Genomic DNA, 18941 nt, shown 5'->3' on the forward strand with positions numbered 1-18941 from the left:
ATCTCCTGGTTTGTGGGATCGAGCCCACATTGGGCTCTGCATAGACAGCTTGGAGCCTGCTTGGGATTCTCTCTGCCCCTCCCCTGCTCAAGCTACTTTGGTGTGACTCTTTCCAGCTCTGACTGCAGTCCTATTATTAGACGGGTTCATAGTGCAAATTCTTCAAGGAGAAAAGGGGTGTGGAAGAGAGTTGAGTAGTTTAGCTGTTCCCTAGAGAAAAAAATCACAACTTTTAGACCTTGCTGAGATGAGACCAGGAAGCTTTCTAAAACCAAGATACACATACGTTTTTGCCCAAAAATTCCTCTGCTGGGAACTTCCTCTTTAAAACATGACTATACGCAAAGACAATAGAGCAAATTGCTAAGGGACATGCTAAGGCACACGGGGTGACAGGGAAGTGCAAGTACAGCAGTCAGGGGCACACACAGACAGATCGCAAGCAGTCCCTGTTTAGAACCTTAGAGGGCCAGGGAAATAAACCAGGACGCATCTCTGTCACAAGTGCTGGGCAGTCCTAACAGACAAAAGTGAGGGGCATACTTCTGGAGATGGGAAGATGTTCATGGTATATTAGAATAAAAGTTACAGCCTTCAAAACAGTGTTAATGATACATTTTTACTTCATAAAATATTTGTATGTAAAAATCTATATAGATCTACACATAGGAAAAAATGTCTGCACAATTTTCTGTTCCTTTTAGCAGCACGTATATCTGGGAGAAGGGAATATAGGCATTCAAAGAAAAACTGTTATTTTATAATCTTTAAGGAATAGGTATTATTTGCGTAATCACAAAAAAAGTGCTTAAAACATGAGTGTTTCGAGATTTAAAAAAACTTAGCCCAAGGAAAAGAGCAGTGCCCTGTCAGGTGTCAGGAGCTGGGTGGGAGAGGCAGGGAGCAGAAAAGCACTACCCTCGGAAGGCCACCAGGACAGGCAGCAAGCGGAGGGCCAAAACAGCGGGCTCCCATCGCAGGGAGCCCGAGTTTGTAAAACACGGACGCAGTGGCTTGTACGTCTTCCATGTGTCCCAAATAGTTCAGGGTGACAGGTAGGCTGAGCGAGGCCATGTCGTCACCGCTGCCAGCTTTGGCATGAGAGAAGCACCAGAACTTAGTCAAGCTGTGCTCCCTGACTTTCTCTAGTGACGGCCCCTCAGGAAGCATGAAGCCCTGGCCCAGGGTTCTCAACGAATGGCCCGCCCTGAGACCCCTCAGGAGTCTCCACTGCCTCTTAATTCAAGGGTCTGAAGACCAGGCTGGAGTGATGAAGCAGGAAAGCAGAGAAAATCTAGAAGAGGTGAGGAAGAAGGAACTAAACAGCTGGCCTTTGTGTAACCCAGACGTGGTGAACGCTTTGAAACCTCACCACCGCCTATGACTGGTGCAGTGGCTTCGAGAATGACTTGAAAAGGCTGGGCCATTGGGAAAAGCCGACACCGCGTGTACAGCACACAAAACTCCCCAAGGTGTATTCTTGCCAAAGAAGCTGAGGATGAACCGAAGTCTCAGATACTTAGAGCTAACTTCCATTTACAGAAAATAGAAATGAGCTTAAGGAAACCCTGGGAGCAGACAGACACCTTTAGGAGTGGGACTATCCCACAGGACAGGTGGCAGTCTCCTCCAGTATTATTTGCATAGTCACACAAAATTTTAACAGAAAAACAGGGCTAAAATGACCATCGCCCAAGCTGAGGAAAGGGAGAGATGGGGAGTTACTGCTTAATGGGCATAGAGTTTTGGTTTTGCAAGATAACAAAGTCCTGGGGATCTGTTGAACATAATGTGACCGTAATTAACACAACTGAACTGCACACTTAAAAAATGTTTGAGATGGGAGCATCCAACTCTTGATCTCAGTGCTGTGAGTTTGAGCCCCATGCTGGGGCTGTAGACATTACTTTAAAAATTTTTTCTTACTACAATTTAAAATAAAAATGTTTTAAAATAAAAGTGCTTCAAAATTAAAACTTAAACCAGGAGTGCCTGGGTCACTCAGTTGGTTAAGCATCACAGTTTGTGAGTTTGAGCCCCATGTTAGGCTCCATGCTGACAGTGCAAAGCCTGCTTGGGATTCTCTTTCTCTCCTTCTCTCTCTGCCCCTTCCATGCTCTCCCTCTCTCTCTCTCTCAAAAATAAATAAATAAACTTAAGAAAAATTAAAAAAATAAAATTAAAATTAAACCAGAATATAACAGTAGTACCAAACCATCAGATATATTAGGAACTGGGTGAACAGTGGAAGAAGGTGTATATCTATCCCAACGATCACATAAAGCATTAAAAAAATAAGAGAACAGGCACCTCGGTGGCTAAGTTGGTTGGGCGTCCAGCTCTTGATTTTGGCTCAACTCATGATCTCATAGGTTCATGAGTTCAAGCTCCGCATCGGGCTACACACTGTCAGTGCAGGGCCTGCTTGAGATTCTCTCTCCCCCTCCTCTGCCCGCGTGCAGCCTCTCTCTCTCTCAGAATAAATAAACAAAAAAAATCAAAAAATTCATTAAAATTTTTTAAAACTTAAGGAAATAAAATTAAAAAGAGAAGACTGCTATAGATTAAGACTTGAGATCAGACAACCAAGTGCAATTTGTGGACCATGTCTGGATCTGATTCAAATGAGCCAACTGTAAAACAACACCTTAAGAACAACCAGGGAAATCTGATTATGGCCTGGGTAAAATTTTCCTTTTAAAGTAGATATATTAGAATGGATCAAGAAGATGTGGTATATATACACAATGGAGTACTACATGGCAATGAGAACGAATGAAATCTGGCCATTTGTAGCAACGTGGATGGACCTCGAGGGTGTCATGCTAAGCGAAATAAGTCAGGCAGAGAAGGACAGATACCACATGTTTGCACTCATAGGTCTAACAGGAGAACAGGAGAAACCTAATGGAGGACCAGGGGGAGGGGAAGAGGGAAAGAGAGTTGGGGAGAGAGAGGGATGCAAAACTTGAGAGACTATTGAATACTGAAATTGAACTGAGGGTTGAGGGGGAAGGGGGAGGGGGAAAAGAGGTGGTGGCAATGGAGGAGGGCACTTATGGGGAAGAGCACTGGGTGTTATATGGAAACCAATTTGACAATAAACTATTTTAAAAAATAAATAAAAATAAAGTAGATATATTAAAGTTTCAAAAAACAGGGATGAGACAATTGAAAGAAAATGTATTAAGTGAATCACAATCTGGATACAATGTAGATTTTGCAAAAAATGGTGAAGGGCTAAATGAAATGTCTGGGATTGGTAACTCCTGCTGAAGCTGACAGCCTTGGGGAAAGCAGCAGATTTCGCAGGACAGGAGGGAGAAATTTTGGCAGGGTTTTCTTGGAGGTGAAGGGAGAGAGATTAAGGAGGGTACAGGAAGATAGAAGTGTTCAGAAAAGGATAGGAGCTTGTTGAAAAGGCCCAGGAGCCAACTTCAAAGGTTTGGAAGTTGGCCAATGCCAAATGGCCAAAGCTGAAGAATTTGAACAAAATGAAGAACAATAGTACTAAATTATAGCCCATAGGATAAAATAAGTATCCATGAATCCATTATGCTATAAAAAATTATTGAGTAAATAAATAGGGAAGGCAGCTGTTCCTCACAGGAGAATTCTAATTACTACATGTAGAAGGAACGAGAGAAACAGAAATTCGCCAATTGCTATTGCAAGGACAGTAGGCAACAATGGCTGTGGGCAAGACCTGCTTGCTAGATGCTAAACTTCAGTGAGCGGAAGTTTGAGGAGAAGCTGGACGCAGATGGTCCCTGACTTATGATGGTTCACCTTATGACTGTTTGACTTTACAATGGAGCAAAAGCAACCTGCATTCGGTTGAAACCATACTTCAAATTTTGAGTTTTGGTCTTTCCCTCAGCCAGTCGTGCGAGTCCCAGCTCCCTGTCAACCCTGTAACCACAGGGTAAGCCACCAATACACTCCAAACACTCTGAACCCAGGCAGTCAGTCTGGTTTGCACTGTCAGTACAGGATTGGATAAACAACATGAGATACTCAACACTTAATCATAAAATAGGCTTTGGATTAGATAATTTTGCCCATCTGTAGGCTAATGTAAGTGTTCTGAGCATGTTTAAGGTAGGCTATGCTAAGCTATGATGTTCAGTAGATTAGGCATGTTAAATTAATTTTTGGCTTATGATATTTTCAATTTACGCTAGGTTTTATCAGGACAAGATCTCATTGTAAGTCGAGGAAGATCTGTCCTTGCATGGTCTCAAAGTTTTTCCAGAGAGATTTTATTAACTACAAAGGGAAATCAACAGGCACTTTACAATAGAAAAACCCCGCGCACACCATTTTGGAGCAAGGCATCAAGGCTAACTACCATCACCATCAACAAGATGCACTGACACCATGTCCCCTTGTGGTAGTGGTGAGAGGTGACAGAAATCAGTTTATGGTGTGATTAGAAACTACGGCCAGCCCATGAGGTCTGTTTCATCAACAACTTTGGAAATGAAGACGAGAGGTTGGGAGCTCTCACTCCCAAATGTTAGCTCCCAAATGAGCTAACACTCATCTGGCTTACTGAGTTCTCAAGAGTGCTGTTTGTTTTTAATGTCATGACTTTGGAGCCACCTACTGTAAACCAACCTCAAAAATGGCTGGATGAGAAAAAGCTGGGAAGCAAGTGACAATGGCAACAACCCATCCTTCCAGGTAAGGAATCAGGTTCTGGGACTCCAGGTCCACCTGGTTCCCATGTGTCTTTGTCTTAGGCCTGCAGTCAGGGCAGTGATGGAGAGCTTTTAACATCACAGCAACATGGTCCTCAAGAGATGTTGAGTGCAGTTCAGGGCCCATGCCTTTAAAAGGAAGTGTGTTCTACACAGCATTAGGAATTCAGGTGAAGTTGGCATGCTAAAAGTGCCAGAGCCCAAGAAAGCTCTCAAACAAGATTTGTTTAAAGGGAAGAAAAGGGAAATAAGAAACCAAAATCCCTCAAAACAACTATAGGAAACTACAAAAAACTCTACTTGATCAGTGACGGTTTTACAATCTAAAGAACAATTATAAGGAAGTGCTTAGCAAAAATATACTTTCCCAAATTAGTGTCTCAAAAAGTCATCATCTAATCCTAAATCTCAAGAGAAATAGCTGTCAAAACTTCACCCTAAGAGTGTTTTCTGAACCTCTAATACCGTAAGTGTCTTTCTCTGATGTCACATGAAACAGTGCCGGGGCTAAGAAAAAGGAAGATGGCTGAAGTTAGTATCTTATTGTACCTGTTCTTCAGGTACAATATGGCAGGAATAGAGAAAATCTTGGCTGAACATCAAAATATGAAATAAATGTCACATGATATCTCAACCCCCCCCCCGAAAACCTGGGTTTAGTTCCTACTTCATCACTTACAACCTAGGGCACAACTGACAACTTGGGAGTTTCACGTTTGCTTTTCATGTAAAAACAGAACAGATGTGCTCACTAGGTACACTCCAGCATTTCCTTAAAAGATCAAATAAAACAATGTACATGACAATGTTTTCCAAAGTATGAGGTACTATGTAAGTACCAATTACATAGCTTTATGGATGAATCAATAAGAGCGCGCCTTGAAAATCCTTTTAACCACGCTCTGTATTGACAGCCCCATGTGAGGAAGATGGTGTATATAAACATTTCTAGAAAAACTTGGGAAGAGATTGCCTGCCTGGAGACCAACTACCAGTCACAAGTTTTTTGTCATGGTACCAAAACGAAGGTTTTTCCAATAACATAAAAACAGAGAGGAAGGAAAACTGTAAGAGATTCTTAACTACAAAGAACAGACTAAGGGTTGCTGGAGAGGAGGTGGGTAGGGGATGGGCTAAACGGGTGCCAGGCATTAACGAGACACTTGTTGGGATGAGCACTGGGTGTTAAATGTAGGTGATGAATCACTGGGTTCTACTCCTAAAACCAAGACTACACTGTATGTTAACTAACTAGGATTTAAACTTTCTAAAAATGAAGGCTTTTCCATTCTATGAATACCACCACAGAAAGGCAAAATCTATTCACTTCTTTCCTATGCAACCAAGATACTCTTTGTAAGGATTTTCATCTATGTGACCACTGACTCATGTGCTGAATCTTCTTTTGCAAAAAGACTGTTCTATCCCCTTGCGACCATTCCCCATTATAGAAAAATCACATCACAATGAAGCTGTGAGGGCTGGTGGAAGGCCTTCTCACGCTCAGAGGGTCTCTCCAGATGAAGCCAAAAGATGTTGAGAATGTATCAGTGGGAATTGCACCCGTTGGCTTTCTCTAGAGAATGGAGCTGATAATGTTGAGTGAGGTAGGAGGGTCGGCTGAAACACTTCCCGCACAGCTTACACTGGTAAGGCCTCTCTTGAGCGTGAATTCGATAGTGTTGAATGAGATATGAACTCTTGCTGAAGGCTCTGCCACAGTCACAACACTGACAGGCCCTCTCTCCAACATAGCCATGTTTCCGCTGATAGCGAATTAAATACGTCTTAGCCCGGGGCACCTCAGGAGGAAGGGCTTTGGCTGCCTCGTGGGCTCTGAGATGTTGGAAAAGATGTGTATCCTGGATAAAGGCTCTGCCACACTGGAAACACTCCAAGTAGTCTTTCTGACCCTGAATTCTCACACGGCCACAGCTGTCTGTTTGCCGGTTGAAAGACTTCTCACCTTCACTGCGTCCACGGGACTTCTCACCGGAATGACTCTTCTGACGTCTGGTGAGGGGCGGCATGAGGTTGAAGCCTTCTCCATACTGTTTACATTCAAAGGGTTTCTTCCCAGAATGCAACTGCTCATGTCTCTCACGACCTCTCTGGGTGATAAAAGTTCGTTTGCAAAATCTGCATCTGTTGTCTCTGTTCTTTTGGAGCAAAGGCTCATCAGCCACGGTCTGGGTGCTGGTGTAGATTCCAGGAGCTGCACAGTCCGGGGAGTCCTGTGCTGGAGGAACTTCTGACTGTTTAGTGAGATCTGAGCTTCTTTCAAAACCGCCACCATCACGGCCTCTTTCCTGAGTGAGGGTCTGGGGCTCGCTCGTCATTACAGGACTTGAAAGTTTCTCCTGGTGGACCTGGCACAAGTCTGATGGGTCATCAGGAGAAGACGCCCCCTCGCGGATGCTGCAGAGGTTACCCACCTCCAAATCCTCCATTCCCACCCCCAAGGAGGGCTTTTCCGCGGGCAGGCTTTGCTCTGGAGTTAGATCTTTGGTTTTAGGTCTTTCCTCCCCATCTAAAAGAAATGTAAAAGTTCCACTATTCTTTCCTCGAAGAGATACATCATCACAGCAGAAACAGAAGGGACCAAAAAGAACTGGCCTACAGATTGGGAAGGATTTAAATGTTTCGCTAAAAGTTTGGATTTTCTTCTGAGAATAGTAGTAGTCAAAACTTTGTGCTTTATACAAAGTCAACCCAGTGGGTGGGAAAGAAACTGAAGCCAAGAACATCAACGGTCGCACCCTGGCAGATAGCGGGGCGCGTGAGCAGAGGACACAGGAGACAACAGAGCAGACTACGGTCAGGAACGCATCGGGACTAGGATAACCGAACCCATCACAACAGATGAGATCTTTCAATGGTCTTTGAAGAGAAGATTCAAACATGGAAGACTGAGAGACGGCTGTTCTCTGGCGGCCCTCCTCACAGACAGCCCCCCAAACCTGTCCTCCACAATCCCAGCCCCGCTCTCTTCACAGACAGCCCCCCAAACCTGTCCACAATCCCAGCCCCCGCCTCCATCAGCTTTAGCCTGCAAGGGCTGGCTCCCAACTGGTTTCTCTGCTGCCCTTCCTAAAGCCCATTTCCCACAGAACCACCAGGGGGATCTTTCTGGAACAGTGCTGCCCAATGGAATGCCCTGCAATGAGGTCAATCATCTATATTTTTGCTGATATGTAGCCACTAGCCACACGTTTGGTAATGAACACTTGAAATGCAGCTGGTGTGACTAAAGTTAAATTTATGTACTTTTAATTAGTGCAGATTCAACTATGTGGGTCATGCGGCTACTACACCGGACAGCACAATTCTACTGTGTCAATAATACCATCTGATTCCGTGGCTGAAAACCTGTCTCCTCAACCTCATCGCCTGTCCCCTGCACTTTACTCAGACCATATTGCTTTTCTTCCTGTTTCTGGAACAGCCAAGCTCATTCCAACCTTGGGGCCTCTGAATTTGCTATTCCCCTGCCTGTAACACTCTCCCTGGAGATTTCCATGTGGCTCCCCCTTCGTCTCATTCAAATATGCCTCAGTGAGTTCTCTCCTGACTGTACTGGCGTAAGCAGCCTCCCATCTGTCACTGTCTGCTCTCCTCTCAGGCTCTTACTTGTCTGGGTATCAACCATCACCCTCACTGGAAGGCAAGCTCCACGGGGGAAGGGATCTCGTCTGTCTTATTAGTTACTGTACCCACAGAACCTAGGACAGGGCCGGTGCACCGCAGAGGCTCAGTAAGCAGGTGTGGAATGACTGAGTGAGTCAAAGAGTGAATGAACAGACTAAAGAAGACACTGAAGGCAACACAGAGGAATCCCCATGGTAGGTCCTTGAATTCTGTCGGGACATCCACTTCTCTGCTCACACAGGACACGGCAGGGAGGGCTGTGCCGATCAGCACCAGACTGGGCACAGCTACTGGTTCAGGGATGGGACAGGACCCAGATGGATCCCTGAAGCGTCCTCACTCGTGACAATGCTTCTTGGACATACCTGCTTCTCTCCCTCCCTCTCTCTCTCTCTCTCTCTCTTTCTCTCTCTCTCTTTCTCTCTCTCTCTCTCTCCCTCTCTCACTCTTACTCTCTCTCTCTCCTTACATGGAAACAAGAAAGAAGATCTAGGATTTGTTGGCAGAGTGAAAAGAGGAAATGAAAGAGGCCTTTGATAACATCACGGAGCCCCCATTTCCAACCATCCCCGAAGCCCACATGAGCAGTACTGGAAGCTAACAGTCCCCCTGACGGCCTGCACCAGTGTGGGTGTGGTTTTCTACTAAGAGGCACAAGGACAATGACAATCCTGGCTCATACACAGTGACTCAACTCAGAGAAGGAAAGGATTTCACAAAGATGGCAAATGTTATCATATTGTAGCCAAAGAGTTTAGAGAAGGTAAACTCTAGAAGGTTCTTGTCCTTAAGCCAGAAGGCTGGTGGTAGAATACTGTGAGGGAGAGGGAAAGACAGAGAGAGAGAGTGTGTATGTGTGCGTGGGTTGGCAGAGATCAGGGGATGGAAACCAGATTGCGGGGCTGAAGGAGGGAAGGGGAGGGGAGCCTCTGTGTGTCAGGTCCGAAGACCTGGCAAGTGGAAGGAAGAGTGTGTCATGCCAAGGCTTTCTCTTGTCTGAGTTAAAAGGAAAAACCTACGATTTCCAGCTGCAGAAGGGAAGGCACGAACAAGCGCAGGGGCTGAACGCTAGAGAAAAGGGAAACGGCGTCCGGGGAACCAGGCAGGGGAAGAGCTCAGCTGGCAAGAAGAGAAGATGGAAGGGAGTCCTAAGTGCCCACAGCGGGTGAAGCCTCGCGAGCCCGGAGACGAGTGCCTGCCGGCCCCTCCCTGGCCCGAGCGGACCCGGAGGACCGCCCTCTGACCACAGCTCCCCGCCTCTGGCCCGTCTTCCCACCATTCCAGGCCCCGCAGGCGCCCTGCTTGCTGCTCACCTTGATGCATCTCTGAGCCGCTGCCTTCCTCCCTCACACGTGACTCCTCCTCCTCCAGCTGTGAGATAATGTCGGGTTTAGAGAACTTGTACCCTGTTGAAGAAGGAGACTCATAACTTGGGGGTTCTGCCCTGACCCACGGCAACGCCCAGCCCAGGCTCTAAAGACTCTGTGATAAGGAAGATGCAAATGCACACGAAAGAAAAACGAAGCCCGTTTCTAAAGGCTTATCAGGGCCCAAGGGACATATGGCATTGTCTGGAGACATTTTTGGTTGTCACGAGTTCAGAAAGGAAGACAACTGATACCTAGTCCAGAGGCCAGGGAGGCCACTAAACGTCCTGCATGCCCAGAACATTCCCCCACAGCAAGGAATGAGCTGGCCCAGATGTCAGCCGTACCAAGGTTGAAAAACTCTGCTGTAGAATAAAACCTGAAAAGGGGGCTTGAGGACAGTGTGCTGGGGCCTCTACTTCAGCCTGGGGTGTCTGATGTCATAGCTGCTCAAACAGTAAATGAAATGTGGTTCTTTTCCTCCTGTGATACCTTCATTCCCTCTGTCTTGAAATGCTCCTTCTCCCTCACTTCTGTTTCTCAAACTTAAGCCATTTGCACACCACCTGCCATGGTCTGGATGTTTCTGTTTCCATAAAATTCATACGCGAAAATCCTAATGCCCAGTGTGGTGGTGTTAGGAGGTGGGCCTTTGGGGTGCTCCGATCAGGAGTGCGGAGCCCCCATGGATAGGATCAGTGCTCCTATAAAGAGAGGCTTCAGAGAGACTCCCTAACCCTTCCCACCAGCGAGGAGACAGTAAGAAGCCTGTGACCCAGAAGACAGCCTTCACCTGACTGCGCTGGCCCGATCTTGGACTTTTGGGCTCCAGACAGTGAGAAATAAAGGTCTATTGTTCAGAAGCCACCCAGTCCATAGTCTTCTGTTACGGTGACCACACGAACTAAGACACCACCTCATTATTTCCTTACCTACTGTCTGTCCCTCTCCACTGGCATTAACATTCACCAGAACAGGACTCCTCCTCCATTACCTATACCGGAAGCTGGCACACTCACAAATTACTGACCCTCCCATTTCAGCCCTATCTGTGTGCCATTTATAGTAGTGTTCAGTATGTGATACTTTTCTCTTATTTATTTATTTATTTATTTATTTATTTATTTATTTATTTTTGAGAGACTGAGTGAGACAGAGGGCATGTGGAGGAGGAGTAGAGAGAGAGGGAGACACAGGATCTGAAGCAGGCTCCAGGCTCTGAACAAACGTTCAGCACAGAGCCCAATACAGGGCTAGAACCCACAAACCACGAAATGGTGACCTGAGCCGAAGTCAGACGCTTAACCGCTGAGCCACCCAGGTGCCCCAATACTTTTGTTTTTTAAAAAATGCTTATTTATTTATTTTGAGAGAAGAGAGTGTGCGTGCATGAGCGAGCAGGGGGAGAGATAGTGAGAGAGGATCGAGAATCCCAAACAGACTCCACGCTGTCAGCGCAGAGCCTGACAGAGGGCTCGATCTCATGAAACTGTGAGATCATGACCTGAGCCGCAACTGAGTCAGATGCTTTAACCGATGGGGCCACCCAAATGCCCCTTAACACTCTTCTCTAGATCACCTCCCTTTTTAACCTAAATATACTTCATTTAAATGAAAGCTTTATATCAACCTTAAAATCAGAACCACTGTCACTTGCAAAAAAAGAAAAAAACCCTTAAGGTAGTGGAGCAGTAGATCCACTGGACATGACTGTTACTGAGCGCTGCTGTCGAAGGCTCAGGCCTGAGGTCTGCTCTCTGGAAGACCAACAAGATGCACCACCCAAAGGAACCCTCGGTCTAAGCCACTGCGCCCATTCCGTGCTCGGGAAGACAGCATCCCGGCTGATATGTACGACCTCTATTAACCCCAAAGCTTCAGTGACCCAAGAAGCCAAGGCCTCGCAAGAAGACAGAAATGCCTCCAGGTCACTGCAAAGAGATACATCTCATTTAGTCCCTCTATTTTACGTCACAAGGATGATGACTGAGAGAAGAGTTCCACTGGAAAGGCACTCTTTTGCCGTCTTTGTGACCAATAAAAGTCATAGTTCAAATTACACTCTCTCATGCCGGGTTTGAGGTAAGGCACTCCCATTGCACGCCCCCAACACACACACACACACACACACACACACACACACACACACAGGTCTCTGACTTCACAAGGACAAGAGCACCAGCTTGCTGTCAGTGGGATGCTGTTTGGTTTTGCTTGTGTGTTCTAGGAGACCTCAAGGACCCCCAAGAGCCACTAAAATGGGGATCCTGGCACTGGCAACAAAAACATTTTGTCTGTTGGGAGAGGCGAACCACCTTGCCTCTGGATGTGAAGAAAGACTGAGAATCTCTGAGTTTAAAACTTTAAGTCCAGCCTTTGGAGCTCCTGAGAGTTTCATCGATTCCTTCAACCATTCAAAAAACATCACTGCCTGGGGCGCCTGGGTGGCTCCATCGGTTCAGCATCCGACTTCAGCTCAGGTCATGATCTCACAGTTCGCGAGTTCGAGCCCTGTCAGGCTCTAAGCTGTCAGCACAGAACCTGCTTAGGATTCTGTGTCTCCTTCTCTCTCTCTCTGCCCCTCCTCTGCATATGCTCTATCTCTCTCTGTCTCTCGGTCTCTAGCTCAAAAATAAACATTAAAAAAAATTTTTTAAGCCTTACTGCGAACCTTCCTCTGCACCAAGACCTGATGAAGCGAACCCCTGTCTGGCAGTGCAGCCACTGAATTCCAGGGAGTAGATCCTGGAGCTGAACTGCTTAGGGTCCCATTCCAGCCGGCCACTTTGTAGCCATGTGGTTGTAGACAAGTAATTTAACTTTCCCAGGATGGTTTCCTCAAGGAATAATAAACGCAAGAACTATACGTCCCGCTCCCAGAACTGGCATGAGGACGAACGGAGTTAGGACAGGTGCGGTGCTCACACTAGCGCCTGACACATGTTAAGCACTCAATGTTAGGTTATGATGAGTAACTGAATTTGATATAAAATACTGTCTCTGGTCTGGGGTGAGATTCAGACGTGGTGAATCACCGTTACAGACATTTCTGATGTGAGGACAGAAAAGAGGTGAGAACCGGACGGAAACCAAGTTCCATGGAGAAGGCAGTCTTACCTAAGGAGACCAGGTTCCTGTAATTCTCCAGCATCACCTCCCGGTATAGGTTCCTTTGAGCAGCACTAAGATAGGTCAGTTCCTCTGGGCTGAAGTCCACAGCCACATCCTGGAAAGTTACCAGCTCCTAAAATACCAGAAAAACTTCCAAATGATCAAGATTCAGAAATTATCTCAAGGGGGGAGAGGAGCCTGATGAGAGAGGACCGAACATAGAGCATTCAGACTGGCAGAAAGCTGCTAACCAATAGTCATAGTCCCTTTCTGTCTTGGAGTGTGAGGGAAGGGGGAAGATTTCTGAGACCGTTCCTGCTGCTACTACTACAAACCTGGATTGGAGGAAGAAGATCGCTGGTAAGCCACCTTATAAATAAATAATGCGTGTGCATAAGTAGAAGCTGAGCAGTATACCTTAGCCTCAGGAATCAGAGACTTAGGTTTAAGTTCTGGCTCTGGTTCTTATCGTCATTGTTGAGTGTGGCTACATAAGCCTCAGTGACTCATGTGTAAAACCCAAAGAGCTCATAAAGAGATATTCAATCATATTAATAAACAGAGAATTGTAAACAAAAATGTCAAAGTACCATTTATACCCACGCAACTGCCAAAAATCAGTAAGTTTGACAATACCGGATGTTATCTAGGATGTGGACCCATGGGACCTCTTCTTAGATGCTAAAGGAAATGCAAATTGGTAAATTACTCTGGACCCAGAAATTCTCTTCCTAGGTATATCTGTTTATGTGTACTCCAAGACAGATATTCTTTTTTTTTTAATTTTTTTTTTACATCTATTTATTTTCGAAAGACAGAGAGAGGTAGTGTGAGCAGGGGAGGGTCAGAGAGAGAAGGAGACACAGAACTGGAAGCAGGCTCCAGGCTCTGAGCTAGCTGTCAGCACAGAGCCCAATGTGGGGCTTGAACCCACGAACCGTGAGATCTGACCTGAGCCAAAGCCGGACACTTTCCCGACTGAGCCACCCAGGCACCCCTAAGACAGATATTCTTAATAGTGCTGTTTGTAACATCCAAAACCTGGAAACAACCCAAATGCCTGTTTAGAGTAGAAGACATAAATATATTACAGTGGAATCACGGAGCGGAATAATATTCCAGCAACGTAAACCAATTAACCACCGTTACATACGCCAATCTTGATAACCTAACGGTAAAAAGTTCATACTAGAGGACTACGTGAAAATGTGATCCCTACTTTATTAATACACATCTCTTGTGTTTTCAGGAAAACATTATGCAGATTAATAAACAACTGATTTAAACCAGAAGTCATGTACCGGCTGCCTGGCAACTACAGAGAGGTTTATCTGGCTTTTATCATGATTTTTTATTATTTTTTTAAAATTCATATTGGGGCGCCTGGGTGGCTCAGTCAAGTAGGTGTACGGCTTCGGCTCAGGTCATGATCTCACAGGTCATAGCCCCGCGTCGGGCTCTGTGCTGACAGCTAGCTCAGAGCCTGGAGCCTGTTTCAGATTCTGTATCTCCCTCCCTCTCTGACCCTCCCCTGCTCGTGCTGTCTCTCTGTCTCTCAAAAATAAATAAAAAGCATTAAAAAAAGCTTTAAAATTAAAAAAATAACATTCATATTAACTGCCAACACCAAAAAAAGTGTAGATTTAATATTACTAACTGGAGTTTTACAGCCAGAAACCAGAAGACCTGGGGACCTGGGCCCACATTCTCACATGGTACCACCCGCTGAAGTTGAGTACAGCTGTCCCTTAGATGGACACTGTAGGGACAGTCGGCCACTCCCAAGGGCAGATCTTCTAGAACAGCGTTTCTCAAACTTTTCGTCTTATCTCCCCCCTCAAGGAATCTTTTTAGACTATTTCTTCCTAATTGCTAACCCCCATGAGGTTTTTTTCTGGTTCTAAAGGAAATGCAGTATATTAATTTGGTTAATTATATTTAGGTTTCAAAATATGATTTAACATGAACATTTAGGAGAAGATTTTGGGAGGAAAAAAAAGAAAACCTCACAACAGTACCGAGTCCCTATGTTAGCTGCCTTTTGTTTCACATATAAAGGAGCATGCTGTGTTTCACATAACATGAAGGTTGTTTTGAATAAGCCAACACTGGGCATAAACTGGAATGCTAAGAAAACAAACAAAAAATTAATGCAAGAAATAGAAAAAGAGGGAAAATGTTAAACATATGTGGGATGGTGATAAGTACCACAGAAAAAAATAAAGCAGACAAGGAGGATATAGAGTCAGAAACGAACTGTAAATAGGGTCATCAGGGAAAGGCTCAGTTGCCTGATACTTAGATAGAGACATACAGAAAGGGAGAATGTAGTTTAATTGGAAAGGGAAGCTCTGGAAATCAGGAGGGTGAGATCCCGTATCGGAGAACCAAGTCAGAGGAGAGCCTGCCTCACCTGGGGTCCAGCAGACAAGGGGTTTTCAGACATCTCTGTGTCCTTCCTTTGTTCTCTGGTGTTCCTCTCTTCGGCAAGGACGAAGTCCTGAGCAGGGAAACCTAGAAGGGAGAAAGGAATGACCACGGAACTGAGTTCAGTCTGGCAGCACCCACGGACACAGTGGCTTGCCACCCTACATCAACCCGCCCCCGTCATGGAAGACAGCAGCAGTCCTGGGCTTCCTGTAACAGAAAACCAGAGAAATCTTTCCTCCTCTCAATACAGCCAGTTCCAGAAGAGAGCTCTGGGCGGTTCCCAGCTTCAAACCCTTCAATGACTGCCCACTGCCTTCCAGATAAAGTGGGAGTTCCCTTTTTACTGGTGATTCCCAGCCTCACTGTCCACTCAGTTTCTCAACTGTAAGACGGAAATAATACCTAGACTTCTAAGGGGTCTTATAAGGATTGAGCATTACATGTACAAAACACACAAGAAGCATTTTAAAGTGGCAGCTCTTCGGGGCACCTGGGTGGCTCCGTCTGTTAAGCGTCCGACTTTGGTTCAGGTCATGATCTCACAGTTCGAGCCCCATATCAGGCTTTGTGCTGACAACTCAGAACCTGAAGCCTGCTTCAGATTCTGTCTTCCTCTGTCTCTGCCCCTCCCTGGCTCACACTCTGTCTGTCTGTCTCTCAAAAATAAATAAACATTAAAAAAAAATAAATGAAGTGGCGGTTCTCAAGCTTTTCCTATATCCGTTTCATTCACTGATCTAGAAGATGGCCACCACACTCCCTACAGAAACCTGCACCCTGAAGTCCTTCCCTGACTCTAGTATCCTTCCAAGTGCACCTTTCATTAATTGTTTCTTCCTCATATCCTAAGGAGCCTTCTTTCCTGGTCCCTGAATTCCAGCTCCATTTATTTAACAGCTCCGGGCCCTTGGCCAAGGTTTTAACCCCTGGGGCAATATCCCCTATGTCCACCAGAGGCAGTAGAACATCACGACTGGAGTACAGACACTGGAGCCAGCTGCCGGCGAGTGAGCATCAGGATACTGACTGCTGGGTACTGACTCTGGGGTCACGGGCAAGTTACAACCTCTTCGTGCCTCTGTCTCCTCCTCTACAAAATACGGGTAATACCTATCTCAAGAACTACTAAGAGAAGTAAATAAATTAGCTATGTATAAAACACCTAGGATGGTACATTGGAAGTATCCAACATGTTCAACACTACCCTCTTCCAAATCCTTTCAAGGAATGCAGGTACACAGAATTGGGTTAGTAACAATCCTTAATTCATGATATTGGTATTAAACCACACATGACTCTACTTATTTTAAATATATTCATTTGTCAGTATATTTAATGCTTGTGAATCCACTACCTACCCCCCAATCTAGAACATTCCCAATAACTTATATCCACTCATGTGCTTTTTCCTGTCCACACCCCAGCCTTTTCTCCAGAGGTAATTGTGGTCTTATATTCATATTTTTTGTTCCCCTGCCTGCCTCTCCCTATCAATCCCCCTACCCCTCTCTCTCTCTCCTCCTCTCTCTATATAATACTTCTAAACAATACTTCATTTTTATCCCAAAGACTATGAGGAATAAATGGCTTTTTTCTCTTTTATTATTAAAATCCCAATCTGGTAACTTGAGTTTCCAAGAGCCCACATTTTGGTAAAGGTTAAACTGCCAGGCCTTGTATCGCTCATACTTTATACCCTCATTTTTTTGGCTGTATGTGTTGTTTTGTTTTGTGTTGATATTTGTTGTGTTGTATTTATCAGAGAAATAGTAACTATTAAAAACAAAAGCCAACCCCCAAATTTCTTCTATTTTCTTTGAGGCAGATTAGACTCGATTATAAAATTCCTTCTTTCATTTATTCATTTGACAGATTTTTAAATGAAATTGCTAGAGAGTGCACACATGAGTAGGGGAGGGGAAGAGAGAGGGAGAGAGAGAATCCCAAGCAGGCTCCACAACAGTACTGCAGAGCCCAGTGTGGGCTCTGAACCCACGCACCGTGAGATCATGACCTAAGCTGAAGCCAAGAGTCAGACACTTAACTGACTGAGCCACCTGGGCGCTCCTGACAGATGTTTATTCATCTCCTATGACGTGGCAGGCATACAGGGGATGCTCAGTAAGTGGAAATGGCTAGTTGCTTCCTTTCTCTCTCACCTTTCTCCCCACACGCTTGCATCAAACTGGCCACCAGGGCTGCTGCCTCCTTGCTGTTCTTGGGCTGTCTGGACCTCACCCACGTCCGCACCGCCTCCGGCAGGGTGTTCAGAAACTGTTCCAGCACCAGTCGCTCCATCGTCTCCTCCTTGGTGTGGGTCCCTGGCTGCAGCCACAGGCAGCAGAGCTCCTGGATTTGGCTCAGAGCTGGGTGAGGCCCAGTCACTGAAAGATACTGAAAATGACTAAACGTTTGATGAGAAGCTTTCGGAGCCCCCGCATTTCTTATGGGGATGGTTTCTGGATTCTCTTCTTGATCACGTAGGTGGAAGAGCTGAGGATTCTTCAAGATATCCAGAACCTCGGTCATGTGCACCATCCTTACAGCTTGGCCCTTCACAAGATGGAGATGCCCTCTCGAAAGGCAGGCTGCTGCAGAGCACACTGTTGTGGAAGATGATGGGCAGAGTTGTAGCGGATGACAAACGGATACAGAAACCCAGAACCTGCAGAAATCACATAGAGACTTACCAATGGCCTGCACAGTTAGGACTGGACAGCGGGGTAGCGGTGATTTGAAGCAAAAGGAGTTACCGCATTTCACACAAATGCCTAAAGACACGTTGACAGAAATTTGCACATCTCCAGATCCGATGTTACTTCAGTCCCATCCCCAGGTGTACAAAATCCATGGGCACAGGCTAGAAATGTTTCAGAAATGGTACCGAAGGGAAAAGAGACTTGAACCCCAAAACACAATGAACTATATTGATTTGATGAACCACAGAAGAATTTCACCTCAAAAAATAAATGACTGTGTATGATACACAATGAGGAAAGAGCATGATAAAATGTATATCCTATAAAGGACTGGATTCATTTGCATAACATTAAATCACTTAGAAAAAGACAAGAGCAAAAAGTTAAAAGATACAAGCAGGTGTTGCCGAAGATAGCTAAATGGCCAATAGACACGGAATGGGGCTCAGCTGCACTAGTCATCAGAGAAACAGGAAGTAAAACCACAATGAACTGTCACAACACTCCTTCCAAATGTTCTCAATGAAAAGAATCAGACAACAGTAAGGGTTTGAGAGGAGACAGAATTAAACACTTCATTTCAATTCTTTGGTCGAAATCCAGTCTGGGGTAGAGTATGAAAAGAGCACTATTTTTGTTTCTAAAAACATTCCTGCCACTACACATTAAAATTTGCTATGCTCCTTCTTGCTTTTAAAAAAGGGCTTATTTATTTATTTTGGGATAGACAGAGCGTGCCCATGAGGACACACAAGCAGGTAGAAGGGCAAGAAGAGAGGGAAAGAGAATCCCAAGCAAGCTCCCTGCTGTGAGCGAAGAGCCCAACAGGGGGCTCGAACCCAGGAACCAGGGGATCACAACCAGAGCTGAGACCAAGAGTCAAACCAAGAGTCAGATGCTTAACCAACTGAGCCACCCAGGCGCCCCTGGCCTCCTTTTCTTGGGATGTGCGATGCCTCACCTTGAATTGAACTTCTAGGTCT

At 45.5% G+C, this 18941-nt stretch overlaps 1 protein-coding gene across 1 annotated transcript; it reads right to left on the reverse strand.

Annotated features, from left to right (window-relative positions):
- Positions 1-6250: 6250 nt before the first annotated feature.
- ZIM2 (zinc finger imprinted 2) lies at positions 6251-17797 on the reverse strand. The gene is made up of 5 exons (XM_029924417.1): positions 17419-17797; positions 15243-15343; positions 12836-12962; positions 9665-9757; positions 6251-7233 (listed from the first exon to the last, which is right to left on the reverse strand). Exons 1-5 carry the CDS (start codon positions 17795-17797, stop codon positions 6251-6253), a joined length of 1683 nt encoding a protein of 560 aa, XP_029780277.1.
- Positions 17798-18941: the final 1144 nt, after the last annotated feature.

Source organism: Suricata suricatta, chromosome 16 (genome assembly GCF_006229205.1).
Source record: "Suricata suricatta isolate VVHF042 chromosome 16, meerkat_22Aug2017_6uvM2_HiC, whole genome shotgun sequence".
NCBI lineage: Eukaryota > Metazoa > Chordata > Mammalia > Carnivora > Herpestidae > Suricata > Suricata suricatta.

Coding starts and splice junctions, on each gene's coding strand:
- ZIM2 (XM_029924417.1), bottom strand. CDS start 17,797: ATGGTGCACATGACCGAGGTTCTGGATATCTTGAAGAATCCTCAGCTC. Junction 15,344..17,418: donor GCAAGCGTGTGGGGAGAAAG/GTGAGAGAGAAA, acceptor TCTCCCTTCTAG/GTTTCCCTGCTCAGGACTTC. Junction 9,758..12,835: donor CAGGAACCTGGTCTCCTTAG/GTAAGACTGCCT, acceptor CTTCTTCAACAG/GGTACAAGTTCTCTAAACCC.